This window comes from Pagrus pagrus (genome assembly GCF_965226575.1).
Source record: "Pagrus pagrus genome assembly, chromosome: 2".
NCBI classification, from domain to species: Eukaryota; Metazoa; Chordata; class Actinopteri; order Spariformes; family Sparidae; genus Pagrus; species Pagrus pagrus.
This window is the reverse complement of record NC_140186.1, coordinates 37,311,227-37,334,720: the sequence shown is the minus strand read 5'-3', so window position 1 is coordinate 37,334,720 and position 23,494 is coordinate 37,311,227. Positions and strand designations below refer to the sequence as shown.

The 23,494-nt window shown below is 42.2% G+C and overlaps 2 protein-coding genes across 2 annotated transcripts; one reads left to right on the top strand and one right to left on the bottom strand.

Annotated features, from left to right (window-relative positions):
• The first annotated feature begins 2,492 nt into the window (after nt 1-2,492).
• On the top strand, nt 2,493-4,602 carry LOC311266596 (uncharacterized protein). Its single transcript, XM_084369011.1, has 2 exons — nt 2,493-2,762; nt 4,021-4,602. The coding sequence occupies exons 1-2, from the start codon at nt 2,517-2,519 to the stop codon at nt 4,237-4,239; spliced, it is 465 nt and encodes a 154-aa protein (XP_084225137.1). The 5' UTR covers nt 2,493-2,516; the 3' UTR covers nt 4,240-4,602.
• A 1,712-nt stretch (nt 4,603-6,314) lies between these two features.
• Nucleotides 6,315-22,628, bottom strand: LOC311268930 (uncharacterized protein). Its single transcript, XM_084372900.1, has 12 exons — nt 22,559-22,628; nt 13,677-13,903; nt 12,878-12,953; nt 11,888-12,144; nt 11,075-11,128; nt 10,837-10,910; nt 10,574-10,737; nt 9,081-9,170; nt 8,478-8,724; nt 8,261-8,389; nt 6,798-6,986; nt 6,315-6,663 (listed from the first exon to the last, which is right to left on the bottom strand). The coding sequence occupies exons 2-9, from the start codon at nt 13,785-13,787 to the stop codon at nt 8,639-8,641; spliced, it is 912 nt and encodes a 303-aa protein (XP_084229026.1). The 5' UTR covers nt 13,788-13,903; nt 22,559-22,628; the 3' UTR covers nt 6,315-6,663; nt 6,798-6,986; nt 8,261-8,389; nt 8,478-8,638.
• Nucleotides 22,629-23,494: the final 866 nt, after the last annotated feature.

Here is a 23,494-nt window from a genome sequence, read left to right as displayed (position 1 = left end):
TGATGTAGCTGATGACAGTCTGTGTATTCCTGTAGGTCTGTCTTCCCATCATATGTTGCAGCCTCTCTGAAGATGTCCCAGTACGTGGTATTGAAGCAGTCCTGTAGTGTTGCTGTTGCTTCCTGGGGCCACATTCTGACCTCCCTGACCACTGGCCTGTCCCACTTCACTCTGGGTTTCTAAGCTGGTGTGAGTCTGACAGTTACATGGTCTGAGCTACCAATATGGGTGAGAGGCTCTTCTTTTTTAAGAGTTTTTAATGTTTGTATGGGCCAAATCCAAAGTGTTGTTTTCTCTGGTCGCAACGTTTACATGTTGGTAGAATTTAAGGAGTCACCAGCTGCTATGAAGAAGGTGTCTGGGTGCTCCTGCTGCCTCACACTGATGTTGTTGTAGAGCTCGGACATGGCTTCCTCCACGTTAGCACTCGGTGGTACGTAGATGGCTGTTACGAGAACAGCCGACAGCTCCTGTGGCAGGTAGAATGGTCGACACTTCACCATCAGTAGCTCTACATGTTGTGAGCAGCATGTGGAAACAGTGATAGAATCCATGACACCACAACCAGCCGCCTCCCCTCCGCTTGCCAGTTAGCGCATTTATCAAATGTTCATTTAAATGCTGCTGTTGGCTTTCAAAATGAGGGTGTCTTTTTTTGGAGAAATATTTTGACAGTATAGATTGTATAGCCTATGTTCCATGTTGTAGTAACATCTATAATATGCTGGAATAAATCTACAAATGAGACAAGCTTTGAACTGATAACTGATGCAAACTTTTCAGCCCACTCATAATGTATCACAGTACACACAGCTTACTTGTAGTTTTCATAGAAAGTCATTGGATTGGATATTTGCATTTTACATTTTGAAACTGCTTTACTTTTTCTACTTCAATTAGGGTGAACTCCAATTTCAAAGACTCCTGGCTTGACAATAATGCATATAGTGGTTGACTAGGGAGATTAGAGAGTTTGTGTGAACCTCTCTAGTCATTTTTGGGGTGTTTCTTATATTTCCACAATTGTCATACTTTGGCTGTAACAATCCCACCAATATCACAGCAAACTTGTGTACACTTAGTTCTTTGAATGTGACTGAACGCATTTACTTTGCAAATAATTCTGGGGCCCTGATTTCCCTTCATATATATTTATAGAGAAATTAGCTCTCTTTTTTGACAAGTGCCCTACAGAACCATGTTTATTAATATTATATCAACAGTTATCAATGTAATACAGTTATAACATTTAGGTAATACATTTGTATGATTTCGTGAAACATAATTCACCTGAAATACAGTATGACTACAGAAGCTGTCAATCCTTGGCGAGGAGCATTACTGCAGCTTCTGCCATGGTTTACTTGACTGTCTCCTGTCATTTTAACATAACCAAACACAAGATTACTCTTTCCTTTTGACAGTTATTTTCAAACATTGTTGATTGTTTTTTTGTACCCAAACCGTTTTTAGTTATTAATCTGTGTTAATTTGCACAGGTCATGTATTTGGATGCGGCAACTAACAATCGTGCAAGTACGGCATTCTCCTTCTTCCTTGAGGCCATCCGGCAACACGGCATACCATCAAGGTTATTATTGTTGTTAATGTTATCTGCCTGTCATTAATTTGATCATTTTTAATTTCTCCTTAATATTACAGTATATTCTAAAATCAAGAAGAATTCTCCTGAGCAAACTAGACTGTAGCCTAATCCATCTCAGTTGTTTTCTCTCATGTTTTAACAGTACTTCAGAATCAGTAAGAATGGTTACTGCTGCAGATGCTCTCATTTACAGTTGATATTTTTTTCTTTGTTACAGGGTTCGAGGAGATCAAGGTGTAGAAAACCTGGAGATAGCCTACTTCATGTTTTCACGACGTGGAACTGGCCGAGCTAGCTTTATCTCTGGAAAAAGCGTGCATAGGCTAATCAAAGGTAATATGACAAAAATTGCCTCAACCAGTTTGTTGGGACTGCAAACAAACGGGTTGTCATTTTAGTTGACGAGAGAAAGCTGGTAAAATGTGGGTCAGGTAAACAATACGACATCACCATGACAACATATTGTCATGTGTGTATTGGTTTGTCTCGTGTTGGACCACTTGTTTAATTAAATAGACACTTGTTTATCCCGTTACATGCAACGTCTGCCATCTGCCCAATTGCACGTGAATGCAGCATCAAGAATACGACTGAGTTGGTTTTCGATATACAACAGCACCGCTAGATGGGAGTAATTCCTACACATGTTCCTTACAAGTGTAGGAAATGCAAAAGCTGATTGTTGTTTATATTTGTCTTGTGGGAAGGAACAGTTCATTTGTCCAATGAGGATTGAGATCTCACTTAAGTTTTTTGAAAAAAAAAAAAAAAAAAAAGTATGTCATCTCTTCAAATGATGTATCCGTTACATCAGCTTACTAAACAAATTAGCTTGCATCACCTTTTGCTCTAAACCCAGGTTAAATATTTTTACTTTTGCAGAATTGAGCGGCTCTGGCGGGACGCATGGATGGCGGTCACCTGCATCTTCTATGAGGTGCTCCACACTATGGAAGAAGATGGGGTCTTAGACATCAGTAATGTAGTGCTCATTTTCTGTGTGCACTACATCTTCTTACCTCGCCTTCAAGCTGCTCTAAAAGTGTTTACAACTGCCTGGAACAATCATCCCCTTAGGACAGAGGGAAACCACAGTCCAGAGCAGCTGTGGTGCATGGGACGCCTCAACACTCCACAAGATGAGGAAAATGTTGAGGTGGGACAGCTTTGTAAACTTTTATCATTGTGGTGAACACTGTATTCATTCACGACTTTAAAGCCTCAGTGTGTAAGATGGCATCCAGCATTCAGATTCTAGATTCTAGATCGCTTGAGCTCACCCCTCCCGTTGGCTAAGTAACGGTGGCCTCCGAGGGCAAAAACATTTGCAAACGAACTGTTAAATGATAAACAATAACTTTGCACGAGTGTTTAAAAAAAAAGTAGTTTTAATTGCTCAGACTGCCACTCGTGCCATCAGGCATATTTCAAAGCAAAAAGTTACACAGGAGGACTTACAGTACAGTGGGTACTAATTGAAAATGGACGTTTCACTCACATTCACGCATTGCGTGAAATGTAAGTCACAACTGTAGCCACTAGGTGGAAGCATAGTACTGAAATGCAGCTCAAAAGATTTTGGGACAATTCCACGTTTGACCACAATGTAGCTGCAATGGAGAGCAACTGGATATTGGTTAAATACAAGAATAGCCTATAATAATATCTGATATGAATTATTAGCCTAAGTACTATATAAATACATCTGTGGTTGTGATTTTCCTCGCTCGCTGCAGCTAAGCAGAGAAAGAAACTATTACACACAGCCTACAGAAGTTTCAGGGGTCCATACAAGCATATTTGTAGACAAGAAATGATTCTAATCAGTTCCATAATTCAGAGAGGATTTTTACTCAATGAAAAAAGGTCAGTTTTTAGGTAGAAAAAATGGGAGCAGCACATCCAGATGCACGTGTGTCAATATCTAGTAGTTTTATTTTCAGCTGGTATGTTTGAGACAGGTGTCCAAATGGACTTTTATTTAATTCTGAACAAATCTTATTCTCAATTTCCTTCTTTAAAAGAGTAATAGAAGGAAAGAGCCGATCTGGAGCACACTCCATGTATAAGTTAACCAGCGCTTAAACTTATTCTAAATAAATGTGTGCTCCAGCTACAGACTGTAGCCATACAGGCTCCAATTCTTTGGGTCAGTCCGAGTTCTCAATGGGCCGAACGACACCAATCCGGACGCCCTGGGTTCGGATCAAAAACATTTTATAACTCGGGTCAGACCAACCCTCACCCTAACCCTTGGCTACCGTATTCTAAGATTTGTACAGTATTTGTAAACAACTTATTCTAAGGTTCGAGACAGCAATATTTGATTTTTGATAATAAAAAGCTCTGCGGCTTAAAAACATGTTTATATATGTTCTTGTGTGGTTTATGCTAAAATCTATCCATATTTTTAGGAACTGCAATATCCAGAAATTGACTGGGAGGATTCCCCCCCTGAGACCTCTGACCAGGGGATTCAGGTCCCAGCAATTCAAGTGCCTCTGACAGCAACAGGTCTAACAGCACTTCAGGCCGCCATTGATCCACTCGCAGAGTCTACCTGTGATGGCCGTGACCTGTACATGCAGACGTTGGACTTCATTCAGCACCACACCTCTACACCAGTTGACTAGACTAGAGAGTGTATGAGTGGGAGAGTGAGAGTGTGTGCGTGAGAGTGTGTTATGTGGCCATGCTCTTTATTAATATCAGAAGATTCACCAATGCCACGGCACAAAGAGTGGCTTTGTCCTCGTGACATTGAACCCCTCTCTGCAAGTTCCCTCTGTCCCCAGGGTGCTCACGTATTTGTCAGCGTTCACATTCACCCTAAGGCTGACACCAGACCTTGACCTTGAGCTGTTTATATCAGCATGCTACTTGGCCTGCATGCCATTAGGAGGATATGTTATGGCTGTGTCAAAGTGGCAGGAGTGCCAGCCGAATCGCCAGGACCATGACACCATACACCAGCTTTTTGCTCATACAAGACTGTTTTTTTTTGTTTTTTTTACATTTCCTTGACTTTTCAAGGCTGTTTTGTCAACACAACCTGATCAATTACCTGTACTGAAACCATATCTTTCTCCCAGGACAGATGATGGGCACAAATGCTGAGTTGACTGTACTGTTGGAAGTTATCAGTAATTAAAGACTTGTTCTGAGTGACTCAACAGCATCTTCATCTCTTTAGTTGAAAAGTGCACGTGCAGATCCCACACACCTTCAGTAGAAATTTTCCCTCTTTATGGCAACACCATAGGCTGCACGGACATGACGTCAGATTGACTTGTCAGATAGAGATGCTTTTAAGCCTTAGCTTTGGATGAACCACTTCACATTCAGTTTTTCTTTTCTGCATTTTTGAAGTTGTTATTTTTTAGTATGGTTGTGTTCATAATGACAGTAAAGGCAGTTCTCATTTATTGACTTGGGGTCAAAGAAGTTTTCATGATGAAGATTGTACTTCAAAAAATGAATCTATGGGCAACCTGAGTGCTAGTGAGGCCCCTATTTCGACATCAGTTAGTCTAATGATAGTGGCAGCCAAGGATCAAAGTTTATTTCATCAAATAATTGTAGTGCAAGAGTAAACTCCCCTTTACATTGCTTTTAAAAGTACTACAACCTGCCAGTATTGGGCTTTTGTTTGCAAAAGAAAAGGCCCAGGTAAAATGATTCTGAAGTCACGGGGCTACCTTGGTTTAAAAAAAAAAAAGTAACAACCAGATATTGTGAGGAGTGCCATTTTCTTTCCTGTCAGCTGAGTTTCTTTCAATTTCAGTTGAACCTGCTGTGTGTGAATTCAGCACTGGCCAGTACAGGTCCCAAGTCACAACACCAAGTATTTTTGCCCGAGAAAATGGTCTTAAACAAGGTCATTGGTCTTCAGTCTTTTGACCCCATCAAACTAGACTCTGTGGGAAATGAAAATTAAGAGGGAAATGTCCCAGTTTTACTAAGATCAGTTATTATTCTATTCTTTACCAGACTATTACAATACATATTAAGGGGTTTAAAAAATTAAAAAGTAATGATTATTTTTATATTAATGGCAAGAGTGGATGTTCATTAAAAACTTTGCAGTGAAAGTAAAAAAAAAATTAAAATTCCAAAAACATTACAGCATCATCACATGTCAGTGTCTAATGTATATAAGTGTGTTTAGTGTTTCTCAAATCACCGTGTGTATTGTTTTGCAAAAAGAGTGAAGCTGACATGCTTATAGTGATGAAAATATGGGCCGATGTTTTGCTCCATGAGTGTAAGGCTTCGATAATTGTGTAATACTTTTGATTTTAGTGTAGTGTTTTAGAGTAGTTTAGTGCAATAAAGGGAATGTCAGTAAGGCTGGTACTGGTGCACTACCAGCGGTTGCCTCTCTTCCTAGGGGAGTTGGTGCTGTGTAAGGTGTGTTGATTGTATGTGAGGTGTGCAAGGGTGACTATATAGTTAGTAATTGGTATATTAGAATTACATAAAACAAATCAGCTCTATCAAAAAATTATTTTCAACATTATCACAACAGCTCATAAAAACTCTGCTTTAAATAGGGCCTATATAAAATATTAAAATAAAATATATATGTCCTTTTTTTTTTTTAACAAGAAATATGCATCCCTTGTGTCTGTACAGACAGAACATGAGACAGACTGGCTGTCCCCTAAAAACTGTTTCAGAGAGCAAGATGTGTTGAATCAACGGCTAGTACAATGGAATTAGATTACATTTTACATTACAACACTCAATTAAAATAAAGGTACGACCCTGAGGATATGAACAAATGAGCATAAAGTTACCTTAACACAAACATACTAAGAACTTTCACAAGAAGGACCATTATATCAGCCCAAACCCAGTGTCAGATGTTGCAATGCATGCTTCAAGGACTTGTTTAAACTCCTCGTAAGTTGAGAAGCGGCCAGGGATGCCTAGGCACTGGTAACAAGTCGATGATTTTGGGAACTCTCCACGCACAACCTCGACCCTCAGCTTGTCAGGGAGCACCTCCCATCCAGTCCAAAACTTCAGTAGGTCCTTGCGAGACTGTGCTGTACCTACAAGTACATTAAAAAAATGTGTTATTTTGATGCAATATTAAAATACATAACATAATCTTTCATCAACTAATTGCATACAAAATTAAATGAATGAAACCTATAAATTAGTACAATTTACAAATATGGCATACTGGTTTCAATGAACTGCCGAAGGTACAGTCCAATCTTGGCTCTTGTCTCATGGGGATATTCCTTGCTGTTTTTTCACACAGGAAGACATATTCAGCCACATCCCTTCTTTCCGACAGTATTGGCCACACTCCTGTTTCTTTTAGGCCCTTTCTCATCTGTTTGATCTGCGAAGACGTTCTTCCCAGAACCTGCAAAAATAAGAACACAAAAAAAACACAATGTACAAAATAAAATGAAGTAGGGCTGTCAAACAATTAAAAAAAATAACTGACTAATTGCAGTACTATGCAATTAATCGCAATAAAAAACATAAGTAAGTTTAGTATCTTGATCTTCAAGTAAGGAAAGTGGATTAAAGTGAGCATTCCCTTTTCACGTTAAAAGCCCTTACAGATGTCAGTGCCAGAGTTGTGAGAAGTACTTGAAAATCATACTCAGGGTAGGAATGTAGTGGAGTTAAAGCACAGCTAAAGATACAAATTCAAGTTAAATATAAATCCTCCAAGAAATGACTTATGTACAATAACTCAATACTTGTAGTAAAGTACTGACCCCTCACTGCTCCTGATGGGCTGTGGTTAGCGCCTTGCATGGCAGCTTCCGCCATCAGTGTGTAAATGTGTGTGTGAATGGGTGAATGCGATGTATGATGTAAAGCGCTATATAAATACAGACCATTTACTTTACATCACTGGTCAGTGCCTAGGGTGGTGTTAAAAGAGACAAAATAAACAGTCCTGTTTCTGACTTGCATTTAACACCATAACTGAAAAAGCACCAAGGTTAGCTAAACTCATGTTTAAACAGATGTGTATGTGCATCTCTATCTCCTCAGCCCTCCTTCTCTGTTGCTGCATGTGTGGCAACACAGACAGGCTCTACCAAAGTCACATGACGCGTTTAATCATGCCTTAATTTTTCTTGAACGCATTACGGTTTCCAGATTATTCACGCGTTATTACGCAGAAGTGTGATTGGGTCATTTGTGCTAACTTCCTGTCAGTGGCTGGAGTTAACAACTCGTGTGGTTTCAATAATTAACTAAACCAGACACCGGGGTGCCGGAGAGCAGCCGTCCATATATGGGAAGACAAATTTCGAACAGCTGTACAAAAGTCAGTCCTACCACACGTTTTACAAACTTATTGAAGTGACATTCGATTATATAGTAATATGACTGTGACCGTCTGGGTTTTTTGTAGCCTGTAGTGACCATATACTGTATTTACAAAAGAGTGGAGGTGGGGTCTGCCATGATTGGATCTGGCAGAGAACTTTCCCCCTTAACTGATCCTAACACTGAAATTTACTGATGTTTCTTTGAATATTGCTTTACAGGGTGGGAAAATGCCTTGAAATTTCCGATGAATGTAGATCCAGAGTTAGCTGATGTTAGATGATATAGGCCTACAAGTATAAGTGTATGCAAAAAAGTTTCAACTTTATCAAATTGTCCCATTACTGCATGCTGCAACAGTCGCTGATGAAGAAATTTTCTGTTTTGACTTGTCAGTCGTGGCAGGTCCCACATGTCGGTTAGGCCATTGACACCATCCCTCTCGTCCTCAGATAGCTCCCTGTTGGTATCCAGCTGTGGGGGAGAAAATAGTGCCCAATTGTCAGTCCATTGTTTTAACCACACACCCTAAAAAGTTAAACAAAGAGACTTAACTTCTTACCATCTGGATTGTGTTCCTTTGATCTATATCAGGGCAATCCTCAAGTGCCAATACTGCTGTCTCCAACTGTCCCCCTAAGAGCACATGTACAACAGCAGGACTGATCCGTGCCAAACCTGGGCCACCATGTATGAATGAGTGTCCAACCATTCTGCCTGCCATCAGGAAATGGTCGGAATCAACGAGAGTCTGAGAGGTACAAGGTGATCCCTCTGTCCCTCAAACAGTCTCGTCACATCAGCATTGCCTGTGTGATAATCATGAAACAAGAGTTGCTATAACAGTTTAAGGGAATGGCATACATGAAAAAACAAATCAGCTACAGATTGCATTTTAATAATCTCTTCCTTTGACCAAACTGATGAAAATGAGACACAATACACTTGATAAACAGATTTCTTAGGGTCTGACAGTGCTACACATTTGCCAAGAAAGCAGTCTGAAAACAGATGAAAAAGATGAGATGGAATCTCAATAGAAAGAAGCCTCTCAATGTCATACTGTTCCTACCTAAAACAACAACTTTGTTTTTTTGTGACAAGTCATTTGTCACTTTGAAAAATAAAAAACCCACAGTACAACAACAGGAAAAAAAAAACATACCAAAGTTAATGTGGAATCCAGACTGCAAAGTATGCATAGTATGCATGCTCATGAAGTACCGACTTACACCATCACCGATGGCTGAGTCACCTAAAGCAAGAAGAATAATCTTTATTAGTTCACAAACAGTATGGTTGTCTTTTACTTTGCAGGAGTTGGAACCAATCACTATGAAAAGGGCATCTTTGTCAAGCTTATATTGTCATAGGCTCATTTTTATTAAAAATAAATAAATATTGCAACCTTCAAGCACACAGTGAAGTGGAGAGGCCCATTTAGTTCTCTGGGTTTTGTAGAATCTGATAACTGCCTTTTCTCTGTCTTCAACATCCGACTGCATGTCCATTGTGACATGAAGAGGTATCTCCAGCTGTTGCTCCATCAAGATACGTCTTCTGAAGAGTGTGTTATTAAAATTTTAGAAAGGTATGTTCACTGCCCCTTGGAGCACCTTGGAGAGTGCTGCTGCAGATAATCTTCATACAACTTTATGAATGGTCAAGACGATTGTTAAAAAAAGATTTAACTCATATTCTTGAGAGGACATGGATCAGGTTTAGATACTTTCAACAACTGAGAACCCTGCTGAGTTTACCTGTTTTTCCATGACTACACAAACCTTTTTGGAAGAGAAACAAAGTGGTAAATATAAGATAAACAAAAACAAAGCCCCACAATGTCTGTGTGATGTGCAGCTGCATGCACAGCGAACTGACGGGAGTAGACGCGAAAATATGCAGTGAGTTTTTGGTGTATTTGTGGAGAATTGGTCTCAGAACCACATCTACATCTGGAGAAAAGCTGCTCCACTGTCAATTATTGATTTTATCAACAAGAATAGCATCTGAACATCTGTATGGTTCTATTAATGAACACGGGTGACTCTTGCAGTGTTTGTTATCCACAGCTGTTTATACTGTAGAACTGATGTGTTGAAAGGTCTGCAGCCTCAGAGTTGCTGCACAGAGCAAAGTGCCATTACTCACAGTCGTTCTATGTTTTCATTTTTCATGAATGAAATGTCGGGTTAGCAGCTCATCATTCAAATTGATTTTTGATTAAAGTAACTTGTGTTTTATTCTTGAAACACATTGCTTGGCAAATGCATTATAATAGCAATCAGCCAAATATAGATAGATACTCATATTTCCACCATTAAAATAGCAACAGTGGATTTGTACACATCCTAAAGGCACTTGCGCCACGTGCTATAGATGGTTACAATAGGGCCCTTTGTCCAGTGAAATGATGATCTTTCGATGTTAGAGGGCTCAGGGGCAAATTGACAGTGCTCACACATTGGCCCCACTCTGTTCATTGTGTAATTAAAAGCAATTCATGTCAGAAAGTAGCTGAAGACACAGGTCTTGTATGAGAAACAGGGGAACCTAAGATGACAACCAAACACAGTATAACAACTAGTATATTGTGGCAGCATAAAAGTCAAAATTGTTTGTGAGATCTGTTTTTTAAAAAATGATTCTGACTGGCACCTGGGGCAGAGTGACGAGCAACAGCAGTTGAAGGTCCGGCCATTTCATTGAAACCACTGGTGCTCTGTTCGGATCGGCTGGAACCTGGCTGCATGACACCTGTTGTGCCTGAATTCCCATCTCCGGCATCATTATCAAGAAATGGCATGATGTCTGATGAAAATCTAAACATTTTCAGATATACCATGAGGACCTCATATGTAATAGCAATCATGCAAACATCACATTGGTGAAATATAAGGAATGTGTAGGGGTAACTGAACCCATCTCCGCAGGAGCTGGCATGGTATTCTATGTCCTCTCTGGGGACATCTTGTCCACATATTGGGCATGTTTCCTGAATATGTAAAAAAATAAAGCAAATGATCATAAAAGTAAATCTAAGTAAGTGTTAAATACAATAAATAAACATTTTAATATCATTTCAAAAGAAATTATGAGTTAGCATGGTTAGCACAGTTAATGTGTAAAAGTGATGAAATGATCTTTGGTAAACTCAACTGTAGCTATGGCATCTTTTCCATGTATGCTGTCAATTTCAGAGTCATCACTGATCTGTGAATTGACAAAAGAAATGAATGAGGTAGGAGGCTTGGTTTATTTATCTTTTCTAAAGTGCCAGTTAAAAGATAATCTACAAAACTTCATTATAAGGCTGAACACTTCTGACAAAAAATAACAATAGGTATTCACTGTTTTCTTTATTTTTTCCACGGTTAGCCAGGATGTAGAAATGCAGGCTTTTGTTTTTTAATTAAATTAAGTTTTATTTCTTGATTTCAATATCAACTTTTTCCATTTTTTATTTTCTTTATTTCTCTGTGCTTCGCCTCTCTTTTGCTGATTTAGTCTAACTACACAGATAGCTGTGTTACTGATAGCTGTCAGGCGGTTTCAAATCATTCAGATGCTGAAAAAATAGGGGACAATGGTGGGTACTGGGCAGATCATTTAAACCCTGTAAGTGGTGAGAGATCTGACTTATTTGAGTAAATCCTGATGCCCAGTCGGGTCAAGGTGTGGGTAACTTGGAGGCAAGATTAGGTAACTAACCATTGAATACAAGAACATCTCACAAGACCTGCTAGTTTTGAGATGCTGGGACACAGTTGTCTTGCCATTACAATATTGTCCTCGGACTCAAACTCAGACCTATACTCTTTCCCATTTTTCCTGCTGTCAACCCATCGACACCAATAATTTTGTAAACTTGTCCTCAAGTAGCTATACTTGTAACATCACTAAGTATTAAGTACAACTAATAATGTCAAACTAAAAATACATTCACATATTACTTTTTAATTAAGTTCTTACCACTTCCGCTTCGCAGTCCTTTATGTGGATAGCCAGGAACTGTAGTGGCATCATAATACCGCACTTTTTGCACGAGGACTTAGGCATCTTTGCAAATTCCTGGGAATTGTACGGGAGTGGAGTACTGTCGATGTCCTCTTGTAAAGGGAGGATGTATAAGATGTGTCTCCCGTTGTTCGACACATTTTTGAGGAGCTGTGCATTGCAGCCCTCGTCTTCTGTCGCCACAGCGGTAAGCTTTCTCTGTCCATGACCTCCTAAAAAAAAGAAATACAAATCTTACTTCAGTTAGATGACACAACGTTGTCCTGACAGTTAATGCAGGTGTTTCATGTCTTGCACTATGTTTATACATGGCCGTCTATTTTCATAAACGGAGACATTTCCCTTCATTTGCACCCTTCGTTTACATGCAAACGGACGCCTATGAAAACGATTCTTTCGAAAACTCCAGCCAGAGTGGAGATTTGGCCTCATTGGGCGTCAGAACTTGCATCTGTGCCACCTGGCTAATGTGGGCTTGAGCTTCTCGTTACACTGGTACATACAGTCTTTGGCATGCTCTTGATGTCATATATACACGAGCTAGTGTGTAAAAAAAAACTTTTCTGTAAACAGACAGGTGTGCATGATGTTATTTTTAAAAACGGAGAGGGTGAAATGTCCGTTTATGAAAATAGCCGGCCACGTGTAAACGCAGTGTTGATGTAGCTGTGGTGTACCCTGTTATTCAGCAATGACATTAATTTTGGAATAAGAGTAGATATGAACATGGACAGATATTTATAATTTTTTCATGACACTATATAAAACTGTGATATGGCTATATATGGTTAAATTATTAGCCAATACAGCTTGGTAGGTGAAATGGCACTCGGATGCCGCCCAAGCCGAGTGAGTACTCGAGTACTCGTGTATCGGCTACAGCCCTAATAAATTAATTCAGTGAATTAAAAACTCCAACAGGTTTCCTTTGCCTTTCTCCCTTACCTGATGCTTTGTAGCAAAGCCAGCCTCCAGACAGCTGCTTCAACTTGGGGTAGTGTTCTTCAAGTTGACTGACAATCTAAATAAAGGTGTAACATGAAAAACACTTTGATCCTTTCTGTTAGGGTAAAATCAAACATGGCACACTTGTGAGGTCTTCTTTATTTATAATTCATCTGTCTACATGGCCCCACTATTTTTACAAAAAGCCTTTTCTTTTAATTTCACACAAATCTGATTTAATCAGCTTGTACTCAGCAATCCTTTTTTTAAAAATAAAATCAAGCTTAATATCAAATTTACCTTGATGCATTTATTTCTTTCAACACATTACACTACAAAAAACTATCTTATGTCTCTCACCATGAAACACACTCTTGTTGTGTGTGTCTGCGTGTGTGGTTGGAGGGAGGGGGGTTGACAGAGGTGAAAAGAGCAACTTAAGAGTGTATCGTCTTGAAATGTCCGACCAAGTCGCGGACTTTACTTTCACTTCCGTCAGCTTACTACGACATGTAGCCTACGAGCTGCAAGTGGCTGCTCCTCCTGCTCCCTCCACCTAGCTGGTGGAGAGTGCTCAAATTTTGGCAAGTACGATTACAGGCTGTAGGTGGAGCCAGAGGAGTAGGATTTTGTCCTAAATTACTCATTTAACTGCTTACTATCAGAATATAGTGTCAGTTCCAGCAAATATGAATAATTTTTACCTAGTGACGCTTTAATGCAATAGTAGATTAGTCATAGATTTATCGTTGCACCCTACTCCTGACCCATCAGCAGAAGAACATTAAATTGAGAGTACCTCGTTGTGGCAAGAGTTGTCTGCCACACAGACTGTTCTTTTTCCCAGGCGTGCCTCCAGGAGACGGATTTCTTCAGAGGACTTTGGTGTCCGTTCACCAGGGCCCGACATCAAGAAAAACTGGAGCCTGATATACTTCTTGTTTATTGTCTGGGAAATTTTTGTTAGTGCTGCAGGCCGTTTTTTGCTCCTAACTGTTTTCCCGCCGAAAAAATCCTGGAAATGATCTACAAAGGGAAAAACAACATTTACTTTCACGTTGAACATTACAATGATCTTCACAAATGTACACTGCATTAAAAAAATCAATATAGACTTTAAATAAATGTAATATCCAGCTGAAGTGAAACGGGGCTACACAACAATAATGACAGGTTGAGGTGAGGTGAGGTGAGGTTCTGTGGTCATCTGTCATGTTTAACATTCAGTTCTCATTAAAACACACAAAAGTCAATGATAATTTATTGTCCATTTTGATTTAAGCTCTACAGGTTCGGACTAACTTGTTTTCAGTGTAACATTGTATATTAATATATATATTAACCATCAAAATGAGTTAGGCCTAATGATCATGTCTATAGGAGCTGAATGTGTTTGGTGTGTTCTAAGGTTTGGTGTAATTCACTCAGTGTGTGTGTGGGGTCGCTGTGCTGTCACCTGGGGAGCTCAGGTGCATATAGGTGGCATTATTCACTCCCTTTGTTAGGCTTTGACCCGGAAGGGCAAACGGTTTACGACCGCTGTGGCGCGGAGGCGCTCTTCATTAGCTGTTTTGTTTGTTTGTTTGTTTTTTCTTTTGTTTACGGACAACGCACCATAATAAAACCCACTGTGGAGCAACTCAAGGACAGCGTGGACATTCATTCATTGCGGTATGAGAGCAAAGCCAAGGCGAGGCGTGTCAACCAGGTTATTCCGGAGTTAAAACCTCAGTAGCTCAAGTATTAGGCTGAGCTCCTTTAATATTAGTCGAAAACCCGCACCAGTTGGAACTTCGTGGGACACTCGTACGGAACGGAGGCGAGCGCAAGACGAGTGGAATGCAATGCATTGGTCGCCGAAGTGGGTGGGGGACAATAAACGTAGCGTCGGTTCTTTTGTTTGCTTCGAACTGTTTATCAACTGACTATTCATTATGGAGAAGCGCGACATTACGTCGGATATAATTAAAGCTGCCGGGACTAATGTGCAAACTGTAAATAAATCCAGTAGTGTGGCTGGCGGTGTTGAAACACAAACTCAAAAACGAGTGGTTAAACTCACTGCAAAGGCGCTTGCCAATGAATTAGACAGGTTGCAATCTGGCAGAAAAGCTAAGTTAAACAAATCAGCCATCATAAGAAAATCAATACAAGGTTTGATGTTAAAGCATGATAAAACAAAGGTACAGGATGCTCTTGAGGAATTGTTTGAAGTCTGTTATGAAGTAAAAAACATGCATAACAATTTGTTGGGTTTGTTGCCATGTGAGGAAAAGGAAAAACAGGAAATGTTGGTTTAAGGCAAAAATGTTGCCTATTAATGAGTGTATTTCCAACACAAAAAAGTGGGTATCATGTGATGAAGGTAATGAAAATGGTAATGTTGGGGATGATATCAATCCTAATGACAGTGTTTCAAATATCAGTAAACGCTCAAGCCATAGGAGCCGTAACAGTGCAAGATCAAGTACTGCATCCTCTGCAGCCATAAAGGCTGAAGCAGAAAAAGCAGCACTTGTTGCTCTGGCTGCAGCTTTAAAAGAAAAGCATGCCTTGGAGTAGCAGGAACAGCAGCTGAAAAGGAAAAGAGAGCAGCTTGATTTGGAAGCTGAAATAGCTGCGTCCACTGCTAAGCTGGCTGTATTACAGGCTTCAGAGCGGAGAAGTTCTTCTCAAGCACACAGCAATGGCATGAATTCCTATCTGGAAAAGGAGAAAAAGAAAAGACTGGAAAAATCTGTCAACGTGTTAAACCCTATGGCAAGGGAGTACCACCCTGTTGCATGGAAATCAACACAACAAAATGAATCGTCAAAGTGGTCACTACCACCCAACAAAACACTATTAAAGGACGTGCGACCAAAGGAAACTGAGCAATGGGTTCAAGCTGCTTCAACGCATCAGTGCAGCCAAAATGAACAGCAACAGGATAATAGGTCTGGAACATCACTGCATTTTCAACACCAGTCATCAACTGCTCAACCTACATATCATCACCAAATCAAATCAAATCAAATCAAATTTTATTTGTATAGCCCAAATTCACAAATCACAGTTTGCCTCAGAGGGCTTTACAATCTGTACAGAGACGACACCCTCTGTCCTTCGACCCTCGATTCGAGTGAGGAAAAACTTGCCCCAAAAAAGGCCCTTTTAACAGGGAAAAAATGCGGAAGAAACCTCAGGGAGAGCCACAGAGGAGGGATCCCTCTCCCAGGACGGACAGACGTGCAATAGATGTCGCATGTACAGAGCAGATCAACGAGATCACAATGTATTCAATTATAAGCGATGGTTGACAGGAGTGAAAGTACACAAAGATGTATTACAGCAATAATGATGAAATGCACATGGAAATGTGATTACTAGTGATAACAGTAGTAATGATCAATGGCAAGGATGGTATGTAGCAATGCAGTACGATAATAGTAGTGGAACGTATGTAACAGAGATGTGACTAATATTAGCGACAGTAGTGGTGGGTGTCAGGCAGGGTCATGGCAGTAGGTGCATCCACGATCAGGCAGGGCCATAGCAGTAGGCGCATCCACGATCAGGCAGGGCCATAGCAGTGGGCGCATCCACGATCAGGCAGGGCCATAGCAGTGGGCGCATCCACGATCCACGACCCGGGCGCGGCCAGGATCCAAGGGAGCCTGTAGGACTAGAAAGCACAAGGACTCCGGGGAAGAAGCAAGTCAGTGACATGCAGAGATGGGGCATGTATACAGGCATAATGTATACAGATGGAGAGGAGAGGAGAGGGGAGGAGAGAGAAGCTCAGTGTGTCATTGTCCCCCGGACTAGGCCTATAGCAGCATAACTAAGAGCTGGTCCAGGACAGGCCTGGGCCTGTCCTGGACCAGCCCTAACTATAAGCTCTATCGAAGAGGAAGGTCTTAAGTCTACTCTTAAAGGTAGAGAGGGTGTCCGCCTCCCGGACCAAAACAGGAAGATGGTTCCACAGAAGAGGAGCTTGATAACTGAAGGCTCTGGCTCCCATTCTACTTTTGGAGACTTTAGGAACTACAAGTAATCCTGCGTTCTGGGAGCGTAATGCTCTAGTTGGGTGATAGGGTAATATGAGCTCCTGGAGATATGATGGTGCCGCTCCTGGAGATATGATGGTGCCACATTAGCCAAAGTCCACCTGACATACTTACCATCATGCAAAGGCAAAATGAAATAGCAGCAGCCCTGGTACGGCAACAGCATATGATGTCACTGCCACCACGAGATATTCCCACATTTGAAGGGGACCCTCTCCATTACAGGACGTTCATCAAAGCCTTTGAGCAAGGAGTTGAGGAAAAGGCAGGAAAAGCGGATTGTTTGTACTATCTTGAACAGTTCACAAGAGGACAGCCACGTGAATTGGTGCAAAGCTGCCAGCATATGGCTCCAGAGCGTGGCTACGAAGTGGCAAAGGAACTTCTCCAGAAACACTTTGGAAATCAGTACAAAATCGCAAGTGCTTATATGGAAAAGGCTTTGGCCTGGCAGACAATTAAATCTGAGGACATGAAAACACTGCAAGCCTATTCCTTATTTCTGTGTGGATGCTGCAATGTAATGGAAGAGCTTCATTACATGCAGGAACTGGATATGCCAGTAAATATAGGAGCCATTGTGTCCAAGCTGCCATTCAGAATGAGGGAGCAATGGAGGACCATAGCTAATGACATAATGGAGACAACCAATCAACCAGCTTGCTTCATTGATATGGTCATGTTTATCGAGCGTCGTGTCAGGATTCTTTCTGACCCTTTGTTTGGTGAGATACAGGAGTCATCTGGTGTTGCTGGGATAAAGACTGTCACTGGGTTTAAAGCACAACCTAGAAACAAAATGAAAGGAAATGTCGTGGCCACCACCATAACATCTATTGAAGTGCCTGAAAAAATTAAAGAGCCTACATCAGGTCCAGAAAAGGCTGAATGCCTGTGCTGTGCTCGTGGCCACTCTTTGGAGGACTGCAAACAGTTCAAGGGAAAGAAGCACAAGGAAAAGATTCAGATTCTGAGGGAAAAGGGGGTTTGTTTTGCATGTTTATGTGTGGGACACATGAGCCGTGAGTGTGAAAGCCGCTTGACATGTAAAATATGTAGTCAAACCCATCCCACTGTGCTTCATATTAAAAGGCAACCAGCCCCGGAACAGTTTGAAACATCTAACCAGCCAACTTTACCTAAAACATGTGGACATACAGGGGCCGGTAAGGACCGGTGTGTGTTATCTATCCTGCCTGTGAAGGTCAAAAGTGCAAAGGGAAATCACATAATAAAAACCTATGCCTTTTTGGATCCAGGAAGTTCGGCGACATTCTGCTCAGAACATCTAATGCAGAAGCTGAACATCACAGGGAGAAAAAACAACTTCCTGTTGAGCACGATGGGGCAGAAAACAGTGGTTTCATCATACTCATTAACTGGCTTGGAGGTATCTAATCTGGACAGCGAGGATTTTCATATTCTTCCAGAGGTTCTCACACAGACAAAAATGCCGGTTAATGTTAATAACATGGTAACATCTGAAGAACTGGCAAAGTGGCCATATTTGTCCAAGGTGAACATCCCAAACATAAAAGCAAATGCCGACCTGTTAATTGGAACCAATGCTCCCAAGATATTGGAACCCTGGGAGATCATTAACAGTAGCGGGAATGGCCCATATGCTATAAAGACAGTGCTTGGATGGGTTGTTAACGGACCACTGAATGGAAACAGTGGTGCTTCAGAGGTGGAGCTGCCCTTGGCGATGGTGAACAGGATTTCTGTGTGTAAGCTCGAAGAAATGCTGGTCAAGCAGTACAGTCATGAGTTTAATGAGAAGACCATAAAGGCGAAAGAGATGTCCAGAGAAGACCATAGGTTTCTGGAAATCATGGAGCACTCAGCAGTACTTCAGGAGGGAAGGTATTGTTTGAAACTTCCATTTAAGAACAAAGAGGTCTGTCTGCCTAATAACTTTGCAGTGGCTAAGCAAAGAATCCAGGGTTTGAGGAGAAAATTCCTGAACAACAAACACTTGCATCAGGAGTATGCTGGGTACATGAACACGCTCATCAGTAAGAACTATGCAGAGCAAGTGCCTCAGCAACAGCTGCATGGTGAAAGGGGTAAGGTGTTGTACATCCCTCACCATGGTGTCCACCATCCGAGGAAAGGATCTCTCCGTGTAGTGTTCGACTGTGGAGCCACATTTCAAGGAGCATCCTTGAACAGTGAATTGTTGCCAGGTCCCAACCTCACCAGCTCATTGCTTGGAGTTCTTCTTCGTTTCAGGAATGAAGTGGTGGCATTCATGGGTGACATTCAAGCCATGTTCCACCAAGTGAAAGTTGCTGAGGAGGACAGAGAATTTCTTCGCTTTCTTTGGTGGCCAGATGGTGACATCACTCAGGACCTCAGGGAGTATCGGATGACTGTACACCTGTTCGGCGCCGTGTCATCTCCTAGCTGTGCTAGTTATGCACTGAGGAAAACTGCGGTAACAACCAGTCTGAGTTTTTGGATGAGGTGGTTCAGTCTGTAAAGCAGAATTTCTATGTTGACGACTGTTTAAAGAGCTTAGCCACCGAAGAAGAAGCGATCCAAATGATAAAGGATTTAACTGCTCTGTGTCAGAAGGGGAGCTTCATCTTGGAGAAATGGATAAGCAACAGTCGCGTTGTGTTGTAAGCCCTCACAGAGGAGCAAAGGGCCAAGGACCTGAAGGAGTTAGATTTGGACCGAGACAACCTGCCAGTGGAAAGGGCTTTGGGTCTACTGTGGTGCGTGCAGACTGACTCTTTCAGGTTTAAGATGGAGATGAAACAACAGTCTCTCACCAGACGTGATATGCTGTCAGTCACCAGCTCAGTGTACGATCCGTTGGGTTTTCTAGCCCCAGTCACCGTGCCTGCCAAGATGATGCAACAGGAGCTCTGTAGGAGAGGCTGTGGATGGAATGATGATCTGCCCAAGGACATCTTACCTCGTTGGAGAAGGTGGTTGGAGGACCTGGGCCAGCTGTCTGCATTCAATGTGGGAAGGTGCATCAAGCCAGTGGCGTTTGGAGGGATCAAGCATGCCCAATTACATCACTTTGCTGATGCCAGCGAGGGTGGATACGGAACTGTAACATACATCCGTATGTTAAATCAGGAAAACAACATCCAGGTCACCTTTCTGCTCGGCAAAGCCAGGGTGACACCTCTGAAGGCTGTGACTATTCCCTGACTGGAGTTGACAGCAGCTGTCCTCGCAGTCAGAGTGGACTCATTGTTAAAGGCAGAGCTGGACGTCCAGGTGGAGGATTCAGTCTTTTGGACTGACAGCACGTCAGTTTTGAAGTACCTTAATAATGAGGACAGGCGCTTTCATACGTTCGTGGCCAACAGAATTTCGACCATCAGAGAAACATCTGAACCCTCACAATGGAGGCATGTAGGTTCCAAGGAGAATCCAGCTGACGATGCTTCAAGGGGAATGAAGGTCTCTGATTTTCTGAACAAAACCAGGTGGTTGCAAGGTCCTGCATTTCTTTGGAAGCCTGAGGAGGACTGGCCTAAAACTGTGTTGGACATCTCAGTGGACTCTGATGACCAAGAGGTCAGAAAGGAGGTAATGGTGAATGCCATCAGTGTGTGTAGCATCTCTAGTCCTACGGACTAGAGGCTCAAGACAGCTGTTGCCTGGATCCTAAGGTTGAAGGTCATGTTGTTGGCACAGAGTTACAAGAGGAAGCAGTTGGAGGCAGTTAGCTAATCGTCTGGAGAAAGAGGGTCAGGGCAGCTCAAGGAGGACTGAAAGAAAGAGAGTCACATCAACATTCATGAGTGGCAGTCTGACGCTGGATGATTTGCTCGGAGCAGAGGGTGCCATAATCCGTTATTGTCAGCAACAGAGGTTTGGTGAAGAGATGTCTGCTTTGTCATCTGGGAAAGGATCAGTGAGTCGAAAGAGTCCCATATACCGGCTGGACCCAGTTTTGGAGGATGGATTCCTGAGAGTTGGAGGAAGACTGAGCAGAGGAGCAATGCCTGAGGAAGCCAAGCATCCACTCATTCTCTCCAAGGATCAGCACATTTCCATGCTCATCCTCAGACATGTGCACCAGAATCTCGGCCATGGTGGGCGGACTCACACACTGTCCAAGGTGAGGAGGAGATTTTGGATTACCAACGCCAATGCAGCTGTCAGGAAAATAATTGGTGATTGCAGCTTTTGTAGGCGATATAATGGAAGCGCATTGGAACAAAAAATGGCTGACCTGCCAAAGGTGAGAATTCTTCCTGATCTTCCACCATTCACCAACACAGGGGTGGATTACTTTGGTCCAGTGGAGGTGAGGAGAGGAAGATCAACCTGTAAGCGATATGGCGTTACATTTACTTGTATGGCAAGCAGGGCTGTCCATCTGGAGGTGGCTGTTTCACTGGACACCGATGCATGCATCAATGCTCTGCAGCGCTTTATCAGCAGAAGAGGGCAGGTGACTAGTCTAACATCAAACAATGGCACCAACTTCACTGGAGCAGACAGAGAGCTGAAGGAGGCGCTTGCCGCTTTGAAACAAGACAAGATTCAAGGAGCACTGGCACAGGTTGGAATTCAGTGGAGCTTTAATCCACCAGCAAGCTCACACCATGGTGGTGTGTGGGAACGAATGATCCGCCTGGTGAGAAGAGTGCTCAGTTCTGTTCTGCATCAGCAGAAGTTGGATGATGATGGACTCCATACAGTGTTCTGTGAAGTGGAGGCCATTTTGAACGATCGTCCAATCACCAAGCTCTCAGAGGATGCTAACGACCTGGAACCTCTCACGCCTAACCATCTTCTTCTATTAAGGGGTAAACCAGCTTTGCCACCTGGAGCATTTGAACCTCATGATCTGTATGTAAGAAGGCGCTGGAGGCAAGTACAGTATATCTCAGACCTTTTCTGGAAGAGATGGATACGGGAGTATTTGCCGTTGCTCCAAGAGAGGCAGAAGTGGAACGAAAGGAAGAGGAGTTTGAAAGCTGGAGATATCGTGGTGATCATGGATTCTTCAGCTCCACGGAAGGGCAAGCGGTTTTCGACCGCTGTGGCGCGGAGGCGCTCTTCATTAGCTGTTTTGTTTGTTTGTTTGTTTTTTCTTTTGTTTACGGACAACGCACCGTAATAAAACCCACTGTGGAGCAACTCAAGGACAGCGTGGACATTCATTCATTGCGGTATGAGAGCAAAGTCAAGGCGAGGCGTGTCAACCAGGTTATTCCGGAGTTAAAACCTCAGTAGCTCAAGTATTAGGCTGAGCTCCTTTAATAATATCAACGATCATAGTAAACCTACAAATGTACTGTCTCAGTTTTTAAATCATTATTTGTGGAAAAGTCCGTGCGAGTCCTATAAAAAGTTAATTACTTATTCTTTAATCCACAAGTATAGTATTCATAAACATGCAGTGCCAAAACTTCAATGCCAATCGCTCGTCCTCTTAACCCCGAAGCATGATGGGAGGCCCAAGAGCATCATGGGGGATGACTCAACTGCGCATGCTCTATGGGCCCCATAACGCGGAAGTAAACCCGGAAGTCAGAAACATTTTCGGCCTATGCGTCAGGCGAGCAACATCCATTGAAATCAATGGCGGCCCCTCGGAAATTCGGAATGACGGTCCTTCGGAATGGGGGTCACCCCCCGTAGCGGCCACTACCTTTGCATATCAGCCTGGACTGTTGGCTGAGGACGGACAGCAGGGGCAGGTGCAGGGGCAGGTGCAGGGGCAGGTGGCTGTTGTCAGATTAATGCCATTAGTGAATGGGCGACATCTGCAATCATCTGCAAGAAAAACGGTGAAATCTGCCTTTATAGCATTTTCACAAATAGAATAAAGGTTTCACAGATCAGAAACTGTATTAAAGCCGTTTCACACTGGTGCGATACGAAAATGCGGCACGGATTTGCGGAATATCCGTGCAGCAATTTTCCGCATGTAAAGCATGCACACTGAGTCCGGTGCGAAATGATCGCATTCTTGTGTTCTAATTTCGCACCAAACGGAAAAAAGTCGCGGTTCATTATCTGACAGAAAATGGACATAGGCTCATCCAAGAGCTGCGCCTGTATCATCCACGCTTCAGACAATATTTTCAGGATGTCCATAGCACAGTTTGAAGCCCTTCTGGAGATACTGGGTCCTCATATGCTGTCTGTGAACCATACTCTCAATTTGACAGGAGATACTTTTAGCTGGGGATATAGCATCCATATAGCCTGCCTAGCCAAAGTGGATAAGAGCCTGTGCGTAAAGGCGCACAACGGTGTGGTCAGGCTATATGGACACATGATGACTCGTTTGTTAGAAAGTGCATAAAGTGAAGATATAATATATTAATCAGTGGTTTGGCATATAGCCAAATAGCTGGTAGCCTATGCCGAACGATGAGCCAACCGGTATAAATGTTTTCATATCGGCCTCAATGTTGTCCAGCCGTGAAGCATAAACATGCCACCAAGATTACAGCCGCTCTCCAGCTCGGCCGGGATGAAAGCAGTGAACAGCTCATTGAGGACATTGTGTGGCTGAGTTCAGGAAATAAATAAAAATAATAAATGTTTGCCTATATGAATGGAGTTAAATAAAACGAGT

What these genes read in the sequence shown, in the direction of transcription:
- LOC311266596 (XM_084369011.1), top strand. Translation starts at nt 2,517, where the DNA reads ATGGCGGTCACCTGCATCTTCTATGAGGTGCTCCACACTATGGAAGAA. An exon ending in AAGATGAGGAAAATGTTGAG is followed by an intron (nt 2,763 to 4,020) that starts GTGGGACAGCTT and finishes CCATATTTTTAG; the next exon opens with GAACTGCAATATCCAGAAAT.
- LOC311268930 (XM_084372900.1), bottom strand. Translation starts at nt 13,787, where the DNA reads ATGTCGGGCCCTGGTGAACGGACACCAAAGTCCTCTGAAGAAATCCGT. An exon ending in GAAAAGATGCCATAGCTACA is followed by an intron (nt 10,911 to 11,074) that starts GTTGAGTTTACC and finishes TTACATATTCAG; the next exon opens with GAAACATGCCCAATATGTGG. An exon ending in TGGATTCCACATTAACTTTG is followed by an intron (nt 8,725 to 9,080) that starts GTATGTTTTTTT and finishes ATTATCACACAG; the next exon opens with GCAATGCTGATGTGACGAGA.